Source organism: Rhinolophus ferrumequinum, chromosome 24, assembly GCF_004115265.2.
Source record: "Rhinolophus ferrumequinum isolate MPI-CBG mRhiFer1 chromosome 24, mRhiFer1_v1.p, whole genome shotgun sequence".
Taxonomy (NCBI): Eukaryota; Metazoa; Chordata; class Mammalia; order Chiroptera; family Rhinolophidae; genus Rhinolophus; species Rhinolophus ferrumequinum.
In genome coordinates this window covers 38,218,227-38,241,309 of record NC_046307.1, presented here as the reverse complement: position 1 = coordinate 38,241,309, position 23,083 = coordinate 38,218,227, and the positions used below count along the sequence as shown (strand labels likewise).

General features: G+C 37.4%; 1 protein-coding gene and 1 pseudogene across 3 annotated transcripts in view; one reads left to right on the top strand and one right to left on the bottom strand.

The window, feature by feature from the left end:
• The window catches only part of UBTD2 (ubiquitin domain containing 2), a 40,332-nt gene extending 19,039 nt beyond the window's left edge, over nt 1–21,293 (top strand). For all 3 annotated transcript variants that reach the window (XM_033096785.1, XM_033096783.1, XM_033096784.1), the window contains 2 exons: nt 5,816–6,052; nt 19,041–21,293. In XM_033096785.1, the coding sequence (XP_032952676.1) occupies nt 5,878–6,052; nt 19,041–19,438 (573 nt within the window). In that variant the 5' untranslated portion in view covers nt 5,816–5,877 and the 3' untranslated portion in view covers nt 19,439–21,293. The remainder of the gene's footprint in view (nt 1–5,815; nt 6,053–19,040) is intronic.
• Nucleotides 11,191–11,572, bottom strand: LOC117016944 (60S ribosomal protein L31-like; annotated as a pseudogene).
• Nucleotides 21,294–23,083: the final 1,790 nt, after the last annotated feature.

Sequence of the window (23,083 nt, the reverse complement as noted above, 5' to 3'; positions counted from 1 at the left end):
TTAACTGTTCTTGTTTTTTTGTTTTTCCATATGTGTTTTAGAATCAAGTCATCTAGCTTCAAAAAGCTTTTTAAAAATTATTTTGATTGAAATCGTTAAATGTAGATATTATCTTGGGAAGGATTGACATCTTTATAATGTTAAAGCCCAAGTACAAGAGATGTCTTCATTTTGTTTAAGTCTGCTTTTGTAACTTTCAATTTAAAATATTTTTCCTGATACAGGGGTTTCATTCCAAGTGTTTTATTTTTTCTGTTGCTATTATAAGTGGGACCTTTTCTTCCATTATATCTTCTATCTGGGTATTTTTATGTATATAAGAAGGCTTACGTTTTATATCTTGCTACCATTATCATTTCTTTTATAATTTAATTTTAGCACTGATTTTCTTGCATTTTCCAGTCATACTATCATATCATCTGCAAAAGATGGTTTGACCTCTTGCTTTCTGTTTCTTACACTTCCGATTGTTTTGTTCTGAGTGTGCTGACTGACAATCGTGTGGTGTTAATTAGTGGGGGGTAGTGGGCTTCCTTGACTTGTGTGCATTTCTCCCTGGGACTACCCACAAATTAAGAGAAGAAAAGGTCCCTGTAGTCCAAAGAATGTAACTGGATAAAGCCGTTCCCCCACCCAGTAGAATGAACCATCTGAGCATTTAATGTAAAATGTAAACGGAATGGTGGTCTGGTGTTAGGTGACCATACATATTATATTCTTAGTCCAATTTTAGATAATGTTGCCCTTCTTAATAAAGTTGGTTTTTTGTGTGTTTGTGGGATTTAATTGTATGCTTTTGTAACATTTTTAATAGGACTCACCCATTAAGAAAAGTCCTTGAACATATTATGTTGCAAGTAGGCTTTCTGTTACCTATTTGTATGCTCAGGCCATTGTTATGTAGACTTACATTCTGAGAAACAGGGCCAGGAAGTCATTATGAGGTAATTACGTTGTTTTTTATTCCCTCAGTAAAGCTTAATTCAAACAACATTAAAAATTATATACTTTGTGCCTTTAATTGCTTAGTTTTTATAAACTTCAGGATAGAAACATAGTCAAAGTATTCGTTTCTATTTATTATAAAATAGTAGCATTAAAAACGCTGTATGTAACGTACTAAGATAAGTATGCATGCATGTAATCTGTAGGACCTGATCTGTTACAGATGCTGAGTACTCCCAGGTTGAAGCTGATAGGCCAGAAAACCGCGTTACCTCCTCCCTCACTGTAGGGGTCCTCATTGGTGAACATGGTATCTCCAAAGAAGTGAATTAGGTGATTGCAGAGGGTTGGAGAGCTGATGCTGCTTGCTTAGTTTTTCCTTTGTCCAATCAGATACTCCTTTGGTTATAATGAAGGGCGGGGGGGGAAGCTGGATCAGTGCTACTAGAAAAAACTCAACACATGCATCATTTTGAATGAACCTTTGTAATTGATTTGGTATGTAAAAGAAAACACATTTCTCAGGCCAGTAAGATATGCAGTGCGATAAGGGAAAGAGAGCTCTGGACTTTGAATCTTGTCATCTGGGTTCTAGAACTGGCTCTTTTTGATCTTGAACAAGTTTTCTGTTCTTGTTAGGTCTTACTTTCCTTTCTGTAAAATAATAGTAAGGTTGGTTCATACCATCTAAGGTCTCCTCCACCTCTAAATTCTCAGACAATAAGAAGATGTGGGTATGGTATCCACGGGTGGCATGTTAATGCCCTTATTTTAGGCATTTTAATCCCCATATCCCTAGTTTTATTTTGGCAGTTAGTTATTTTAGGTAAAGGAATATATGGAGTGTGTGTGTGTGTGTGTGTGTAGTGCATTTTAAATTTACTTGAGAATAAAATATTTTACGCGTACCCTTTTAGGCTAGCACAATCTGTTATGGAATGGTTCTGTAGGATCTATTCTTAACTCCCTGAGAGTGACAGGAAAATTTCCCTTTCATTTTCGTGATCTTAAGACTTTTCTAATATAGGAACATTGTCCCCTATTCCTTGCCATGGTAAAGTCTTCAGAATTATTTGAAACATTGTGTCCTTTGGTGGTGATCTCTTTAAATATTCAGTTGTTAGGAAAACTGATACTTCCATTTTTCAGTATGTTAAAGCTGGTATTACTTGAGTCAAATCTTGGTATTTACCTTATCTTTGCATTATGTCCTCTTCTTCATTTGAAGAGTTGGATTATTAAATCAGAATTTTCAAAGAGGAACCAAATGCAGGAAAACAACTATAAACATTTCGTTTTGGAAATCATTGTTTTTATCAATAAAATCTCAAAATTAGTTTTGTGCAAAATGCATCCAGTTGTGGAATAAAAATATTTAAGATTCTGTTGCTATTTAGATCTGAAAAGCAAACCTTTCTTGGGTTTTCTCCATGTTAGATCTATTTATTTGTCACAGAGTGGGGAGAAGTATTGAAAGGTTACAAGGAAAGATAAGGAGTAAATGAATGGGATTAAGAGACTTCTAAGAAGAAGGTGAGTTTTTGGCAGTTTTGAAAGTTAGTAAATGTGAATTTATTAAAAAAAAGGTATTTTCTGAAGTAACTTAAATTGATTTTTAAACATTAGATTTCTTTAAACTTTTGTTTCTTACATGTTAAGCCATAGACTAAAACTAAGTATGGTTGGTTGCCTGCAATTTAAAGATTTAGAAACAAATTTGGGGAATAAGAGCTATTTCTTGTTTTTAAATTCATTCTTGAGCATAGTACTTAGTCCCAGATGTATGAGTGAAACTCTTGGTATCAGGAGTTAGAAGATGAGTGAAACATATACCCTGGAAGTTTCAGAGCATAAAATGTAATCTAATTGAGTATACATTGTTCACATCTATTCATAACTGAAAATAGGTGACTTGGTGCAAACATAGCTACTTACCTCCAAGGGTGATTTCTGTGTCCAAATATTTTCAGAAATACAGGTTTGTGATATCAGCTAAAATCAAAGCACAAGATTTGGTGAGCAAATTAATAAATGTAGAGGAAGTGTATGACAATCATAGAACTATTTTTAAAAGTAAGGGAGGTTAAACACTTATTTGTAGTTTTATTGTATACCAATCATTATTGTAAGTGCTTTACGAATACTAACTTACCAAATCCTCGTAAACAACCCTAAATATTTATATGTTTTCACAGGAGAATGGTTGAAATGTTTTTGCTAAATGTCCTTTTTTTTTCCCAGTTAGTTCACTTAGCAAAAGTAAGTTAGGCAATAAAGTGCATCTAGTTTCTTTAACATGAAACTTTTAATCTCATATTTTGCAGTGAAAATTCTGCACTGCTCAGTGGTTTCACTAAAATAATATTTTATGTTGCACAGTCTTAAGTATTTTAATGGACATTTGATAGGCAGATATTCTGTATTACATATGTTTGTGATATAGGGAAAAATAATAAAGACCCAGACAGCTTACTTCATGTCACAGGCATTTATCTTGTCTTACTTACTTTTGCAAAAAGTAATGACTTTGGGACTTTTGACAGCAAGTGGATTTGGAATGATGATTATTCTTATACAGCATAATGTGTCATCTGTCCTTTTTATGGGACTTTGTTCTTATGCCTTCTGCAGATGTGGGGAGACGAAAAAGGCTATCTCATATTGGTAGGGAAGGTACCTTTACTTTTCCAAAGTATTTTTTCTACCTTTATTATTGAGATTGTTGGATTCCTCTGTTTGAGGGCTTCTTTCACTTTCTTTGGTGCAAGTACTGAGATTGTGAAAGTTTTGTTGTTTTTGTCTTTGCCTTGTGCTTTTCTCACAATGACAGAATTATACCAAATTATCTCTGGTACATTTAATACTTATGTACCAGACAGTTCTCTGGAACTACTCAGGTAGGCCCAAAACTATTCAAATGGGTATCTACCTATCACCTGTCTTCCATCCCCGCTCAGTAAGCTAATACTGACTGGTGTTCCTAAACTATTTCTGATTCATTTAAAGGTTAATGTAGCAGAAAATAAAATTGACCTAAAATGAAAGATTTTACCTTGTTGGTGGAATCAGTAGGGAATGGGATGAGATTATCTGACATTCTGAACACCTTTTGGAGAATAATGCTCTATCTGCATTTATCTGTATTATTTGGAAGATAACAGTGAAAAGTCATTGTATAGATTGTGTTTTCTCACATTTGAATTAAACCTGATAGTCAGATCTATGGCGTTATCCTTAGTGGACACTCAGTAAATATTTGTTAAATAAAGCACTTGGTTTCTGTTTCCAGCTTTGCTACTAAATAGACAGTTTCCCTGCTCTGCTATCTCTACCCTTTAAGAACTCAACTGGTTTGCATTTCACTAGTATAAGTTAGAGGGTCAAAAAGTACAGTGAGTTGAAGTACTGAGTGTTTTAAGAGAAAAACAGTTGGCAGTTGTGGCATGGTGTGCCACTCTGAAGGCGAGAGGACGAGACCTGATGTATGCCGCCTGGAGATAAAGTGGCCATATTGGGGGAAGTGAGTATGGATTAATCCAAGTATGGAACCGGATATGCTTTGCAGCATTAGTTGGTCCTGTCTTCCGGGAACACAGTCCGGTACAAGGAAGTTTGCCCAGGGGCTGGAGTTATTTTGTTTTATTTCTGTAATGAATAGCCCAGATTCATTTGGCCCTGCACTAGTGAGGGCGTGGTTAATTTCATGGATTCTTTAGAACCATTTTGGAAGTAATTTCTTTTAAATTAGTGTTCTTCCTACAATTAAATATAGAACATCGAATTTTGATGCACACCCTCTCCTTCCCACCTGCTCTGTCACTTATTTCCCACCCACTCTTACCCAACGCTTTATCGAGCTTCAATTGTCTTTTAACCTGTTCTTCCATCTATCAAACTATTTCTTATGTATGGCATGGTATAAGATTAGAATGGTACTGTATGTCCGTAGAGATTAGTGATTATATGCCAGGTAAGTATCTGGGTGCAAAGAAGCTGCATCAGACTTGTTCTCGCACTATGACTATGTTACATTCCCTAAGGAACTGTTCGGCCACTTAGGGCAAGACAGGAGTGGACTCTTGCCCTTTTTTTCCTTCTCTTTTTGGATCGGAACTAGAGTAGGGTGTCACAGTTCTACTCCTGGTGGTTGGGAGCCTCTCTCTTGGCCTTGTATCAGGGTCACCTGTTCCAATCTTAGTTCCCCCAAAGAGTGAAGCACTGGTTCTATCCCTCTTCCTCACCCCTTTCTAAGTTAGCTCCTGTTTGAGTTTCAGAGAAAGGCATTCACAGGTCCTTGACTGAAATCCAGAGGGGGATCTAGAGGAAGCGTCCCTGTGATCAGGTTTCCTTGTGGAGCTGGTCGTTGAGCTGTTTTTCTCTGGACACTGCAAAGCAGTCTTTGCCAAGTCTGGGATCTCTTAGTTCCTACTTTCTGGCTTCATATGTCCAAGGGTCCTGAGAGTCAAGCTATTGTTGCCATTTGATTCTTCCTAGAATCTCTCCTCTCAAAGTATCTCTCTTTTATAGCATTCTTTGACTCTTTTTAAATCCTGTCATTATATTCTGGTGAAACACTTACTGCTATTTTTCTAGATAGTTTTTTAAAGCATCCTTTGGAGAAGGCATACTGAGTGGAAAAGAGCTATTAACTTGTCACTGGAAGTTTTGGATGGAGTCATCTAATATCTCCATTTGCTCTTGCAGTTCCAAAATCAGCTAGGGGAATTTTAGAACACAAGAATTAGCCAGTAGGCAAACTTCTAGCTGTAGTTTTGATGAAAGAATCAAAGAGGAATGACCAGATAATTTTTAATACATCTTTTGTAAATTTTGGTTTTGATGTCAGCCTTTTATTTTTCTTCCTTCCCAGTTGCTTTAGGTCGTAACCAGCCTTTGAAAAAGGAGAAACCCAAATGGAAAAGTGATTATCCCATGACAGATGGACAGCTGCGCAGCAAGAGGGACGAATTTTGGGACACTGCACCAGCTTTTGAAGGCCGTAAAGAGATTTGGGACGCCTTGAAGGCTGCAGCGCATGCTTTTGAGAGCAATGATCATGAACTGGCACAAGCGATCATTGATGGTGCAAACATCACATTACCGCATGGTAGGTCATACTCAAGGTCAAAGGGGAACTCAGTCAGCTCATTCCCAACAGCAAGAAACCAAACACCGTGTTTCCCCGAAAATAACACCTAGCCAGACCATCAGCTCTAATGCATCTTTTGGAGCAAAAGTTAATATAAGACCCGGTCTTCTTTTCCTATAAGACCAGGTAATATAATGTAACATAATATAATGTAATGTAATGTAATATAATATAATATATAATGTAAAATATATACTGGGTCTTATATTAATTTTTGCTCCAAAAGACGCATTATCGTTGATTGTCCGGCTGGGTCTTATTTTCAAAGGAGCAGGGTGGGAAGTGTTCATGTGCTTGCTGTGCATTATTCTACCTTTTTTAAAATGTAGCAAAAGGAGCATTTCTCTTTGCTTCTTTGTATATCTTTCAGCTGGAGATCAGTTTCCTTTGTCTATATTTTTATGTTTAAAAAAATTTTTTTTTTTTTTAAATTTTATTGGGGAATATTGGGGAATAGATGTTTCTCCAGGGCCCATCAGCTCCAAGTCCAGTCGCCATTTTCAATCTTTAGTTGCACGGGGCACAGCCCACCATCCCACGTGGGAATTGAACTGGCAGCCTTGTTGTTGGGAGCTCACACTCTAACCAACAGCCATTCGGCCGCCCCTGTTTTTTAAATATGTTTAATCTCAAGAAAGAGAACATTTGTTCACTTGATATTTTCTAACTTCCATGTAACCTAGCTCTCCATCAAGGTCCCCCTCCCACTGCCTTGCCCCAATCTTTTAGAACTTCAGCATCACTGGTCTGCTGTCAGCACTGCAGAAGTGGTCTTGAGCTGTGGAGACTCAGTGGATGCTTCTTTAGTCATTGGAGTTTCTCAGGAAGCCTGTTTTTAGCATAATGAGCAAACCTAAATGTAGAAAGAGTCTTCCGTGTTCTTCAGGACAGTTTTCTATGATTGTAACCTGAGCATTATTAGAAACCTCTCTCCTTTACTTAGGAGTGTGACTGTATGACCGCCATAAGCTTTAAATGTTTCCAGGGACACACATGAGGTGTGATTAAACAATACAGTGAATGTTTAAATAAAAAAAATTTTACAGTAAAAGACATATTACTATTAATCACCCTCAAAATACTCCCCCTCACTTCGAACACATTTATGCCATCGTTCTTGTCACTTTCTGAAGCAGTTCTGAAAGTCCTCTTTCGTGAGTGTCTGTAGTTGCGCTGTTGTTGCTGCCTCGATGTCCTGAATTATTTTGACTTTGGGGATGATCCAGAAGTCACAGGGTGCCGGATCTGGTGAATAAGGTGGATGAGGACACACCGTAATGTTTTTATTTGACAGAAGTTGCTGTACCAGAAGGGAATTGTGACATGGAGTGTTGTCATGATGGAGGATGATTTATGGCACACTTTAAAACATACCTTCTCACAACCATAGTTCATACCTGACTGACTGCACCAAACAAGTTGAAACTTGTCACACACTGTTACTAAGTTTTGATGCGCTGCTTCCCATATTGAACAATCCCTGCCTTTCCATTGGATGGCACTTGGCAGCAGCAGTCACTGTATTTTGTGATCACAATGAAAAGGTTCTGTCACACATCGCTTCTGGTACGGCAATTTCTGTCAAATAAAAACATTACGGTGTGTCCTCATCCACCTTATTCACCAAATCTGGCACTGTGTTACTTCTGGCTAGCTCTTCCCCAAAGTCAAAATGACCACAAATGGTAAACGTTTTGAATCAATTCAGGACATCGAGGCAGCCACGACAGCACAACTAAAGACACTCACAAAAGAGGACTTCCAGAACTGCTTCAGAAAGTGGCAAGACCTATGGAGCAAGTGTGTTCAAAGTGAGGGGAAGCATTTTGAGGGGGATTAATGGCAATGTGTCTTTTACTATAATAAATGTTTTTTAATTTCAACATTCACCATAGTTTTTTATCACATACGCATCCTCTTGCTTGGTGTCCTTGATTAGACACATTTATAATAAAAATTTTCATGCTACACTGGGATTTAGGTGTTATTATTGTATTATATTCTTTGTTATTTTGAGTACTGTATAAATTTATTTTTCATTTCAGCTTTTCAAGTTAATATTTTTCTAAGTTGTCTTTATACCCCCATATATACAGAGGGTGCCAAAAAATGCCCAAAAAATGTATATACATTTTAAGAATGAAAAAACCTGTATTAAAATTGTAATACTCAATATATACTAATAACAAAAGATGAATACAAGTCATGTGTATACGTTTTTTGGGCACCCCTGGTACTTATATGCATTGTTTTCTACTCATTGTCATACCTTCATTGTTTCTTTTTCAGTATCTTCCTTTGTTTATCTACATTTTCAGAGGAACGGTGCTTTTCACTGTTTAATCATCTGCTTTATGTCCTTTGACTCTTTTTTAAATAAAAGATATTTAACTTAGTATTCTTCCCAATTTTCCAAATCTCCATTAATTTTCTGAATTAACTGTGCTTCCAAGAAACTTTTTAAAAATATATTTTTCAGAGTTGTCCTGTTCTTTATTATGAAAGCTTATTAGCATGGGTTTGTGTTAATATGATCCTTTCTACATTGAAAAATTGATGACAGAATGCTATTTCAGTATGACTTTAGTCCCTGTTTTCATGGATAGTCTCTGAATTCTTTACCTTTTATATGATTGGGGGTGGACATCATCTGACTCCATTCCCTTTTTCAGTTCTACAATTTGTCTCCAAATACTACCTTTATATAATATATAGAGAAGAGCCTTCCTTTAGAAATAGTTCTATTGTCCTTTTTCTTAATGCCTATATCCTATTTATTTTTATATTTTTAATCTTTTCTTTTTCAGTTACAATTGACATACAGTATTCTACTCTGCCATCTTGTCTGGAACCTTGCGAATTTTTAAAGCAAAATATGTTTGTATTTGTATAGGCCTGCAAGTGGTGGGGAAGAAGAGTTGTTTATCTGTGATTGTCTTAATTTAGAAGCCTGAGGTCCAGAACCTTGGAACTTTGACTTCCTTACTTTGTATTTATTATAGTCACCCATCAGAGTATCTGATTGTGTTCTATAAATTGTGGCCTCGGTTACAAGTTCATGTAGGCAGAGGAGCTCTGTTTAATGGAAGGCGAGAGCCCATGCCTGTCCTACTGGATACAGGCTCAGAGCTCTATAAAGACTCCAGTCCCTCATCTCTGCTTATCTGTGTGAGTTGCCTAGAAAAGGGATATTGCTGGCAGCCCTACTAACTGACAGAAAGGGAGACTAATTCTTGGAAGTTTGAGAGCGTTGCATGAGCCTCTACTCCCCTTCTATGTTTAAGAAATATTTTCTACTTTAGTGTGAGAGAATCAAACTGATGTCTGAGTTTTCATCTTTCAAAGCTCTGTAATAACTTTTTGAGTGTTAATATTGGTACCCTTGGTTGAATTCTCTTGTTGTTCATATCTGAAACTTACTAGTGTAATATTTCTTAGGTGGACTTTTGAATTGTATTCTGTATCGACTCTAACTCACCATCAGCTTATAATTTATTTAGTTACATGCTTTTACCTAGACCTACTTAGTGATATTGCTGAAATCCCTTCCATCTTTTTGGTGTAATTACATATTTGAAATTTTACTTTGGATATATTTTGTGTTATACCCTATACATTCCAAAGTACTTAACCTTTTGAGTTTAAAATAGCATAGACTTTAGCCATTGTTTAGCTCAGGCTTTGATATCAGACCTAATCTTACTTCCTGCCTCTATAGTATTCCTTACAGTTATGTGACTTTATGCAGATCATTTCTGTAAGCTTTCGTTCTCTCACCTGTAAAATATGGATTGTGACCACCTACCCCATAGGGTGGTTGTATGGATTAAATGTGATAATAGCACATGTAAATTGTTTATCATAGTCCAAAAAGCACTTTGTAAGTCGTAGTGCTAATGATTGTATTTCTTGAATTCTGACATTAACAAGTCAATTCCTTTAATTATATTTTGGTTTAATTAAACCAAAATCTTTAATTATAGATTTTGATCATTTTCTGGATGTACTGTCTACTGGTAACATCTTTCTTTGGCTCTTAGGGGACTCTGCCTTGGGCATGTGCCTAACGGAATTTTGAGATTGTGTTGATTCAATGGCAACAGTAGTAGATTTATTAATTGGATACCAAAGCAGTGAGGACATAGTTTAGGATCATCCCACACCTGATCTGTCCCTATCCCCTTCATCTACCTCTGTCAGGGTTGCCTGTAAGAGTAATGAATTGATCACAGATGATCTGAAGAGATCCTGGGACATACTCTCCTTTCTAAGCTTTCTTCAATCACATCTTTCTTGTTTTTATCGCACCCTCTTTGTCTTCTCTTCCCATAATCCTTTTATTATTTCAACCTGGTTCGTATTATCTTCCCAATGTAAATAACTATAGAAAGTTCTTTAAAGTTTGAATACTGTATGAAAATGTCTTTGTAAATGTTGTTTGTGTATGTCTTGTATTATCTGTGTTGTCTGTTTTATTAGATTCTATGCTCAATATAAGCAAGGATTTGTATCCTTTTTGGTTTACGTTGTATTTAGTATCTGTGTTATGTACACAAACATTATGTGTTTGTCAATGGCCTTTTTGCCTATGTGTTGACAAAGGAAACAACAAAAACACCCTTTCTCCATGTTTCTTCCTTCCTTTCTTTTTTTGTATGGTGGTTCCATTGATTATTCTTGTCTCAGTTCCAATCATGAGGTTGTACTCATTGTAATCCTGCTTTGTCCAAGCACAAAATAATTCTGTATTTTTTAATTATCTTCCTCTATTAGTATCAGTGATAATTCTTTAGTTCATTATTCTCAAATGGCAATAGGGCTTGTTAATAGAGAAGTTGGTGTCATAACCACTGAGGAATTTCATATGTGTGCGTGTATTTTCACTTTGGAAATTATGACGCAGGCTGAGGACGGTGTGGACGTGTGTGTTACGGAAAAGCTCCCTGGATGATTTTGATATCTGGTACCCCTTTTGCACAGCCTCTCTGTCCTAGAAGAGCTTTATTTTTCATGATTTACACAGCATTTCTCACTCATGGTTTTAAATTTCTTTTTTTCTTTTTTTCAGTTTTATAACTTTATTCGACAATCAGCAGTTAGTTCTCATCCACATTAACTGTTTGTAGATTTTTGAATGTGGTGACAGGTACGTAGGTAACCAACGCATAGAGCTGCTTTGGCGAGCCGTCATCCTCATTGCGCTTTGTGGACAACCGCACCTGGGGCGGTATGGGACAGTCCTTACTCCTTTGGCCCAGACAGCTTGGTTGAGTCTGATGTCAGTGCGCACATGTGGGGTTCCCATCTCCTTCATGGCAAATGTCCGAATCTCTGTGAGTGTCCGAGGGGCGCACTTCTTGAAACCCACTCCATGGATCCACTTGTGAATATTGATGGTGTATTCCCTGGTTACTACTTCATTGATGGCAGAATGGACCTTCTTCTTCTTTTCTTGCCGCCCTTCTTTGCAGGAGTCATCCTGACGGGCCCAAGTTGGAAAGCCATGGTTTTAAATTTCTTACTGAGCTTATTTCCTTTTCAGTGATTGTTATTTTGCCATTACCTAAACATCCTGAAAAAATTTCTTAGTATTTTGCCAGTGAAACTAGGTTATAGATTAAGTGGCTTGCCCAAATTAGTGTAGACAGGGTAAAAAAGGTGATTATTATTTTCATTTTTCACAGAGTTTGGGTTCATAGTAACTGTTCATTAATTTTCAGTTAAAGTTTGTTCAGAAACAGTATCCGTTTGTCTTGTAAAGATGGGGACTTAATGCCTCTTAGAATTATTATACAGAATATTAAAAAGGATTTTAAAAATTGCCTCCTCCCCTTTCCTACCTTCTAATTTCCTAGAAAGGTTGTTTTTATTCTTTTAGCATCTACAATGAATGTGTTTTCCATCTCCCTACAATTAAAATGGAAAAGCTCCCCTCTTACCCTTCTTGTGTAGGAGGAATAGCCACTCGCTATTTCTCAAACACCTTTCTCGCACTTAAAGATTTAATTCCAACTTTAGTCTTCTTACTTCTTGTGGCTAAACGTTACCAGTTCTTCATTTGGGCTCTTCAAGGCCTGTTTCTTTTGTCCTTTTTCATGCTGAGGAGTATGAGAGGTAGAAAAGAATTCTTACAAACTCAACCTTTTTTTAATCACTTTCAAAATATAGGTCGGAGAGGAGTTGCCTGGAAATTTACCCCCCCTTTTTCCTCGTATTCTTATCTAAAAATATCAAATGTACATAAATTAAATTATGCCCTTAAATACAATTTAAGATTTTTAAAACTAAGGTACTTATAAATTGCATAAATAGAGCATTTCTATGTATTACGGAGCCTGTATGAGGAAAGAACATTTGGACTGAGAATCAGGAATAATAAAATACTAATTATTCATATTTTGAATTGATGTTATTTAATTCCCATGCCTGTAATAATCACCTACAACAATCCCCATTTTAAATCGATGAGAAAACGGAAGTTCAGAGACGTTATGTCATTTTCCCAAGGTATAAGTAAGTCATGGAATCGAGATTTTGAACTCAAGTCCTGAATCTAACAATAACTAATAACAGCTTAATGCCACGGCCAAGTCATTTCATCTCTATTTTCTGTAAAGTGACTGCATAAAGTAATCTTCAATGTTAATTTCAGGTCTAATGTTAATTTTAGGTCCCTCGCATACTATTTAGAATACAGTTGACCCTTGAATAACAGGTTTGAATTATGTGGGCCCACTTCCATGCAGATTTTTTTCAATAAATACTTTTAAGTGTATTTTTTTCCTTATGATTTGCGTAATAACATTTTTTTCTCTAGTTTATTGTAAGAATATGGTGTATAATACATATAACGTACAAAGTATGTGTTAATCGACTATGTTACCAATAAGGCTTCCAGTCAACAGTAGGCTGTGAGTAAAGTTTTTGGGGAGTCAGAAGTTATACATGGATTTCTGACTGCACGGGGGTAATAAGGTCAGTGCCCCTCACCCTTGTGTTGGTCAAGGGTCAACTGTACTTTAAAATAATATATGTACTTCTATTAATACTAAAGAGAAACAGAAAGATTCTTTAAGACACGTATAAGCAGGAAATGCATATGTGTAGGCCTCGTTTCTATTTCCCTTAAGAGCTTTAGAGGGCCCATTAGGAAGCAGGCCATGAATTCTGGGTTCTTTAAAGGTCCCTATAAGAATCTGTCATTTAATAAACTTAACTAATAAGTTAAGTCATGAACATAAAGCTTAGGAATGACAGCATGAAGATACATTGCACACACGGGAGACAGGATTTTCACCAGACTGTTGTGTTTAGAAATACAACAGAGCCTTAAGAAAGGATCTGATGACTGAGTAATCATAAATTAATTGTTATATCCTTTTTCTTTCTCTCCTCAAAGAAACAAAAATGATTTAGAGTTATAAAATATAAATTTATCCAGTCCTCTGCTGCTTCCATCCTTTTTCTTCAATTAGAGGAGCAGAGACCCTGAAACAGCTGAGGTGGGAGGTTGTCCCTGAGTTAGTAGGCTTGTCTCTGTAGAAGTCCTCCGTTCTTTGCCGTCCTGAGTGGTTGATGTGGGTGGAGGGAAAGCGGGGTTCCTGCTGTGGTCCCAGGGAGTATGTTGCACCAACTTCGACTTGCATGAGGCCAGGTCATACTTAAATAAACCTCCGCGTCCAAGTACTTCTGGTCTGTTCCTCTGCCCCTTCCAAAGAGCTGGGAATGAAGATCATTGTTCCCTTAGAAATGGGGCAAAATGTTACACAAGCTCTTAATCACGGTCTAACCATCATGTGACTTTCGCGATGCATACAAACTGAGCCACTTGCGCCTGTGCTTGCCAGGTGAGGTGATTGACTTGGTGCTCTGAATGCCAGTCTTGCTAGTTTGGTGGAATGAGATAGCTAAACCTGCTTCTCCTAAAGCCTGACTACCAGGTACAAGCTTAATATAATTCCCAGCAAAGTGTTTGCATGAAAGAGCCTGTAATTTTTAGTCCTGAAGGACTGCTCCTAATATCAGGAGGAAGGGTACTTTTTTGATGGCCTTTTTGACATTATTGTAATTCAGGTTTGTAGAGAGCCACATGAAGCAGAAAGCAGTGGACTCAAACTTTGTGAAACTTTGATCCTCGTGTTACTGCTATTGGTGAGCTCTTCCCCAGAAGCCTGGTTCTGACATTTAAAACTTGTGTGAGAAGGGAAGCAACGTTATTGAGTGTTTTCTCTGTATTATATATGTTAGGCAATTTTGCATGTGTTTTATTATTTAATCCTTACAACTTTGTGAGGTGGATACTGTAATCTTTGAGGAAACGGTCAGATTGTCCAAAATTATGATCTAACTTAAAATTTAGGTGTGATCAACTCCAAAGCCACTGCTCCTCCTTTCAGGTTCACAGTCTTCTGTTCTCCAGCAGGCTCCGAGGGCCACCTGAATCAAAGTTCTGACCACTCTTTCATCCCTTTGCATTCTGTAGTTTCAGTGTTCCTGTCTTGTTTAGCCGTGTCCAGCTCTGTGTTTAGGCCTTCCTTTGCCATAGGAAGTCACTTTTGTTGAAAAGTAGACTTCATGCCTTCTGGGTCAGTGGAAAAGAGGAGTCAGGAAGAAAAATGACGTTTCCATAGACTTTGGAAGAAACCCCCAATGTAACAAAAGCCTTGCAGCTCTAGGACACTGCCTGCCTAATTTCGAAGGCAATTTTCCATATCAGATTGCCAATGTATTTTAAACACTAAATTTTTGAACTATATTGAGGTTTACTGGAGTATGTGAAACAGCACACATTCAAGTGTACAGCTGGGTCAGCTTTGACATGTACATACCCATGAAACGCCACAATAAGGATATTTTCATATCCCCAGAAGTTTCCCTATGCAAAAATTGATTTTTAAGTTTTTACAGGTTTGTTTATGGAGCTTTTTATCAAGTGATAAAAAATTTCAAGACTGAGATGCAGTCTTACAGAACTGAGCAGAAGAGTAAGGAGTGGGGCCTTTGAACGCCTGAAAAGACATTTTTCTTGACTTGCTTGAGGAGTAAAGTGTTAGACTTTCTGGCATTTAGTAAAGCTATTTTTATTGTTTGGCATGTAATTTAGTTTTATCTTTATACTTTCCTTGTGAAATATTTTGAAGCCTAACTAAAAACAGCCATAGAAAACAGTTGACCAAGGAAAATAGAATATCTGAGTCAGTTATCTAGATAGAAGATAAATAAAAACAACTTCAGGAAGTTCTGTATGAAACCAGAGCAGAAGGTGGAGTCTTGGCAGCTTTCTTCCTACCATGGGGAGCTTTCAGCGCTTCCTGACCTGGGGAGGTGATATGCCCTGGCAGTCATCTACCTGGTGGCCATCTGTCTCTGCTAGGACTCGAGGTCTACAGTGGGTTTGCGAGGAGACGGAAAAAAGTGTGTCCTTCCACAGAGGACGTTTGGTGAGCAATGTAAGCAGCCTGGCTAGAACTCCTTTAGAACTAGTGAAGAATTGCTCAATGAACTGTACCCCTAATGGCCAGTGGGGGTAATTAAGACCTTTTATAAATTGCAAATGCAAACACAGATGAAAGTGATTTTGGAAAGGTAGAAAAATCCCTACATTAGCAACTTTTAGAGTGGTTCCTTCCCTTTGTGTTTAAGCACACAGGGTTTCTTTAAAGCAAAACTCTCCATCTTTTAGCTGTGCCCTATTTTTCACACATTCTCAATATTTGTGCAAATATTGTAGATGAGACAGTGACAGTAATATGTCCATTTTGTTACTACATATGGCGGCCTCACAGCAGTGATGCTCCTTTTAGTCACCATTTTCTTTTGCCCGATCTTCCACTCCCACTTCCTTGGACTTACTGTCAACGTCACTGGCAAATACGTTGTCGGCCGCGTTGGAACTATTGGTTTCTTCCTCCTTGTCGTCCGTGTTTGTTTTTTCATTCCTCTTGTGTTTGTCCCCTGCCTTTGTTTCCAAGCACATTTCCTGCTTTCCATTAACCATGTCACTCACCCGGGAACCAAGCCCTGTGCTGTGCATTTACTTCTTCAGGAATCCCATTATTCACTGTCACTTACTGCGATCCTGGAGAAATTACTTCTCTCTGCTTCAGTTTTCCCATTTGTAAAATGAGTATAATAGACTTAACTTAAAGGGCTACTGTGAGGATTAAAAGTTAATGTATATAAAATGCTTAGAGCTAGAACTAGTAAGCACTCTTTTTCAGTTTTATTAACATATAATTGACTTACATCACTGTATAAGTTTAAGGTATATAGCATAATGGTTTGACTTACATATATTGTGAAATGATTACCACAATAAGCTTATTTAATACCCATCATCTCATATACAGTAGTAAGCACCCTTAAGTGTTTGCTTTCATGTTTAAACTTGTACGTTTGAGATTATTACTCTACAAACTGCTTTTACTCTTTTCCCCAATACTATGTTTCTTCAGTTATTTTTAATAATACTTTATGATCCCAGATATTTAAAGCTATAGACAAAAATATAATTAAATCAAATTTGCCTTCGTGGTCTGGATTTTTCCCCCTATTTAGTTTTTACTTTAATTTGAAACTAGAGCATATTTATAACTCAGATTATAATTTGACAGGCAGAAGTAAGGAAAAGAGTGCATAAACCAGAAAACTTTGTGTTAAATACAACACAAGTTACCTTTCCCAGAAATATTAAAGTATGGGAGCTTCTAAGCAATAAGGAGTCTGGAGAGCTTATTTCCAGCATTATAGATAGGAGCTCTGCCTGAGCTGGCATAAGAGATAAGCTGTCCAGCTGTACCTCTTCCATGGAGTTTTTATTCTCGCCCATTCAAATCTGAAAACTGAACCCCTGCCTTGCTGGGCTGAAGGGCAGAAGTGAAAAGACTCGGCTTTCCATTGTGATGGAGGAGTGAGTATTCAGATGTAGGAAGAGCCTGAGTGTCTATTAGATTTTACGTGTGTGTTGAGGTTGGTACGCACTACTGTACAAAAGGCCGCCATGACACCTCTTGTCCTAGTTTCTAGGGAGCCTGAAAATGTAGACGCCTGTGTTCCTGCAGTTTGCTTTTGTTTGCAGTACTGCTGTTTCCTATCTGTTGGGGTGCGTGAAGGTAAAGAAGCATGTATGTGAACCTGGAAACCACTTTAGAGGTCAATTTGATTCTGCCTTATTTTGCTGATGGAGAAAGGTATTTCAGGTTAAAGAATGTTGCTCAAGGCTGTACAGCTAATTAATAACAAGGCTGGGAATTTCATCTTCGTTTCCTGATTCCAAAGGTAATTATTTGGAATGATGCCTCTCTAAGAGAATGTTTTTCTAGCAGAACAATTGTGTAAATATGCTCTTGTACCTATCAGGTTGACATGACTGACCCCCCCAATATCAGTGGGATATGTATCTGAAGGTGTTCCCTTAATAGAGGTGGTGGGTGTTTAGTGAACCCTTCACTTCCTTTTGTTCTCCTGATGGCCAGCCCGTCTGAACGGCACTGGTAGGTTTCTTTGCCTCAGGACTAGGCCATATGAAGTATTTGAGTATAAACAGTGAAGTTCGCACGACTGACTATACTACTTCTGTTTATAAAGAACAGGTATTGCAATGTAATGGTTACGAGTGTAGACAACTGCCGGTCATCACAATTGTACTTGAAGTATATCCATTTCTACAATAGCAGTATTCCGATTAATTAGTGAGCAACACAGGCTGAGCAATATTTTTCAACAAAGGAAAGGGGAAATTTGTGTGTGTTGTGCCTGGTGACTTAGCTCGCGCCGCAGCCCATATGATGTAACTTAGAGAGCGGACCTGATCGTCCCCGTGGTGGGTTGGCGACTGTTCCAGTCTCATTTCTGATGCTCTGTGTTTTCAGCCTGTTGGTCGTGGCCACACAGATCAGTTCAGTAACTTATTTGTTCATTGATAACTTCCCATATTCTTTAGCCTGTATATAAGTGTTTTGACTATGGTAGATGCTTTTGTTCTTTTATCCAAATTGAAAATCAGCTGACATTAATGTTCCAGTTTGAGCAAAGGACACATAAATAACCTTACAATAAAACCTTCATTAATTATACTTTTAAGCTCCTCAGGGGAAATCCTTGTCATTGTAGTGCAGTTTATGCTTTATAAAAAAATTAGTCTTTAATACCTTCTTTTAAACCACAAATGCTTTTTTCCTTCCTTTGAGCCAGCTGGTTATAAACTTGTACCCCTTTTGTTCTCCCTCTCCCATTTTTTAGTAAAACAACAGAAATTTATTCCTCACAGTTCTAGAGGCTGGAAGTCCAAGATCAAGGTGTTAGCAGGCTTGGTTTCATTCTGAGGCCATTTCTCTGTGCATGTGCATCCCTGCTTTCTTGCTCTTCCTTTTTAACCCCCAGCTTCTCTGTAATAGGTAACTAATTAGGGTTAAATAAAACACCCCTCTCATTTCTGTGGTAATTTTTCTGATGAGATTCATGTAGAAGCCAGGAGCTAGCGGCATCTCTAGTTTGTGATCTTCTTGGACTAAGGCCTGAGGACCTCAGAACCTCTAGACACTCAGAAAACTGCTTTAGAACACTGCGTTGTGAGGAATTGGGCTTAGGGAGCTGTTTTAGGCTTTTTCTTTCTTTTTTTTAAGGTAGCTGATGAAGGTATCCCAGTGTAATTTGAATTTTGTGTGCTTTCTTGACCTTTATCTTTTAATGAAAGTGCGATTCGGTATGAAATGACTTAGATGAGGTGAGAGTAAGAAGCTAGCGTCATGGTTAATGTAGAGTTAGGTAAACACTCAAATAATTGGTCATGGGCCTTGATTATCATCACTGATGGTCAGTGACTGGCCTTATTTTAATTGTTTTCTCTACAATGGCAAGCTAGCAAGAGACGTGTGAGCATTTTGCGTGGTGTAAGCAAGCATGCATTCATTTAGATTAAACTCTCATTCGTATCTTCTTCCTGCAGGTGCACTTACAGAATGCTACGATGAGCTGGGAAACAGATACCAGCTTCCAGTCTACTGCTTGGCACCGCCAATCAACATGATCGAGGAAAAGAGCGACACAGAGACTCTAGAGATCCCCGAGCCACCTCCCACTTCTGGGTATGAATGCCAGCTCCGTTTGCGCCTTTCCACGGGCAAGGACCTCAAACTTGTGGTCCGCAGTACGGACACAGTGTATCACATGAAGAGGCGGCTCCACGCGGCAGAAGGGGTGGAACCGTGTAGTCAGCGGTGGTTCTTCTCTGGCAGACCTCTCACTGACAAGATGAAGCTGGAAGAGCTGAAGATCCCAAAGGACTATGTTGTGCAGGTTATAATGAGCCAACCTTTGCAAAACCCAACACCAGTTGAGAACTGAGCTGGTCCTATTGGCTGGTCCCCAGATCCCACCCCCGCTCTTTTTTTCTTGTTTCCTACTCTATAGCGTGAAATTTATTTTCACTGCTCTGAATTCCGTATGAATGGATTTAGTTCTGAGGAATTACCAGTGAAAAATTCCATCTGTGATGGAGACCAACAAAATTAATTAATAAAACAAAGAGCTAGCCTTTGAGACTCATGTAATTACAATTTCTAATTTGAGGGGCAGTTAGGAAATAGAAAATCATTTATTTTAAAAACATCCAGCAACTACATAATGGCTGTATTTAAATGATTTGAATTGTAAATAGAATAGTGCATCCATGAAGACAGCACCAAGCACCTTGTGAATACAGAATTTTTATAAAAACAAATCAAATATAATTTCCAGATATCAATAACAGTTATAAAACTTGAGCTTTTTAAAATGTAAATTGGAAAGAGCAGTATTTGAGTTTTGCTTCTATTCTGGTCTTAATTCTTCGCTCAATTAATATTTAGTCATAAAGGATTAGATACTGGCAAACTGTGTTTCGGTATTGCTTCCCACCACTTACGTTGAGCTCTTTATTTACATTCACACTAAGTTTTGGTGCCTTCGAGCACATTGATGGCAGGCACCCTTCTGGAACACTACGCAATAATTTAGTCAGTGCAATCAGATCTCTGATCTTCAACGGGTAGTCAGTTGGATACTCTTGTCCTTGCTGTATAGCTATTTTGCAATGTCTGTATAACGAAGCTGTTTCCATAGCTAGGCTTAGAAGATCAGTACTATATCATACCTTAATTGTTCTCTTTATTCTTCTTGGAACTTCTCAGAACTAACTGTGTCCCCAGATGCATGGATACTGGGCCAGGGAATGCAAGGAGTCAAGTACAGCTATTCCGACTGTAGGATAATAAAGTAATTGTCTCTTCTCCCCTAGTTTGCAGGAAGGGTGTGAGGAAAACTCATTCTCTCTGTGCCTGAGAGAATTGTACCTATTTTCAGTCTTTTAGAGGATATTCCAACTTATATTTGACTAATGTGAAAGATTTACTGACGTCACTTAAACATCAGCAGTGAGACCAAATGGTGAAATGTTGCTTCATACTTTAGTGCTTTCCAGCTCACTGTTACCTTAGTTATGGTGGATGACAGTTTTCCTCTCATCTTTCCCAGCAAGGAGGCAAATTAAGAACCATCTGCAGATTTGCTCATAGAGGACTGAAAAATCTGGTAAGATAACCTGATTCTTTGATACTATGACTGGAATAAAGCTGCTGAGGATATTTAATTTGGAGCCTTCTCAAGGTTTGTTTCATTAGAGGGGGGGTTACCACATGATCACTGTACCCCTGAGAATATATGAGATGGAATAGTAGAGGAAGAAGGCATGTATGCAGTTTGCAGTTGGGAAACAAACCTCCACACCTGTTTGGATGTGAAGCACCATTATTAATTTCAATGGCAAAATGAAACTGCTAATTAGTTTAAATGTAATGTTTAAAAAGGTATTAAACTTCCTATAGCCTATTAGATATAATTTATAATTGTAATATGTCATGTTTCTGAGAGCTTTAACTACTTCCTTTTTAATGCAACTATTTTAAACATTGTGGCTACATTTAATTTAGGTTTGCTGGTAATAATTGAACCTAAATTCAAGAAGATACAGCAGCATTAATTCCAAAGGAGTATTTTTGTATATGGAGGTGGAGGTATGTGAGGGCATTTAATGCTCTATCATTAAAAAGTTTTGTTAATTTGTGTGCCACACTGAATAGCAACATCTCTCAAAGTTTGTCAACTGGAAAAAAAATTGTTCAAATCTATTTTTCTTAAGTAAATTTGGCTTTATCATCAATAATCTATGGTTGGTAAAAAGTCTTTTTTGTTTGTTGAGGGTTTGGACTTTCTTAAGAGTTTATTTTAAAGGAACATGTGCTTTGAATAACAATTTTCTGGGCATGTTTAAACTAACCTAGGTAAGAAAACCATGGTGCTGTTTAATTGTAAATAGACTGATATAAGATTGGACCAATACTTGATGTGTACAATTTTAGTATGTAGGGTTTTTGTGCTTTTTTTAAAAAAAAAAAAGTTCAATTTTTCTCTTTGTCTTTGCCTTTATTCTGAGTTTTTAATTGTTATTACTCTCTATAATAAGGGTAATCTGCCTCATTCTGATAAAACCTCTAAAAAGGTTTTCCTCCTTTATAAAACCTCAGCTCAATAAAAAACAAGTTCATTATCACCAGACTTAGGCTCTGCTATACCAAACCATACATGGTTATTTATAGATATGCTTTATCTTCTGCATTGAAATCATGGTCTAAAATAGGTTGTCGTTCCTTTCTTTTAAGAATCGTGCTGTAAACCAAAACTCATGATTCAGTTTTTCAGGAGCACTGAGCTCATTTCTTATCCATTTTGGATCAAAGTGGCAGGCTTTGTTAAATTTTTATTTAAAATAGGTGATACATACGCATGGAGAAAAAGAATCTGACCATACGGAAGTCAAAAGTCTCTCTTTCACTCCTGTTCCTCATCTCCTATTTCTTCTCTCCAGAGTTAATAGCTATTACCGGTTTTCTGGATATCTTTAAAGATGCTCTGGCACAATGGTTCTCAAACTTGAACATGCAGCAGAATTACCTGGAAGACTTGTTAAAACACAGATTGCTGGACTCTTTTCCTCAGAGGTGCCAAGTTAGTAGGTCTGAGTGAGGCCCAGTAATTTGCATTTCTGAAAGTTTCTGGATGCAGCGTTTGCTGGTCTGGGGAATCCCAATGTGAGAACCACTGTTTCTGTGAGTGTATTTACCCACCCTGCCCTGTTTTCACCCACCCGGCCCTGTGTTTCCTATAAATACATATACTACTCTACACCTTAGATTTTTCTCTAAAATGGTGACTTTTAGGTGGTTCCATATAAGTAGAGCTAGCTCTGCTTCCTTCCTCTTACAGCTGCAGTAGTATCCCATTGTCTGGCATGCCATAGTTATGTCAGACTCTATAATTCTGGTCAGTTTGGCTGTCTCCAGTCTGACTACCGTAAACCATGCTGCCATGAAATGCCCTTTTCTAGAGCTTACACCTTTGTGTCTGTGTACATTTGTAGAATACGCTCCTGAGCAGAGAGAATTGGGAGGTCAAAGAGTATAGACCTTCAGAGAGTAGATGCTGAATTGGCTTCCAAATAGATTTTACCAGTTTAATACTATAGCAGTAAGACTGCTCTGATTTCCCTATACTCTGACCAACCTTTTGATCTTTGACAATCTAAGTGAAAATCTGTGTCCTGCAGTTTTTGCTTTGTTTTTTCTTTGAGTGAAATTTATCACTTTACTGTATATTTTAAGGCCATTGGTATTTTTTTTCTGTGAATTGTTTGCCCATTTACTAGTGCATTTTGGTCTTTATCCCCTTGATTTGTAAATATTCTTTCTATATTAAGGAAATTACTCATTTTCTATCATGTATTTATTATTTGTTTTTGCTTTTGTGTAATTTACCATGTACAAATTTTAAGTTTTGCATGGTGAGATATATCAGTCTTACATTTTATGACTTCTGGATTTTCTTAACTTCAAAAGGTCTTACCCAGTCTGAGATTATAAAAAAAATTTTTCTGATGTCTTTTTTTTTTTAATGGTT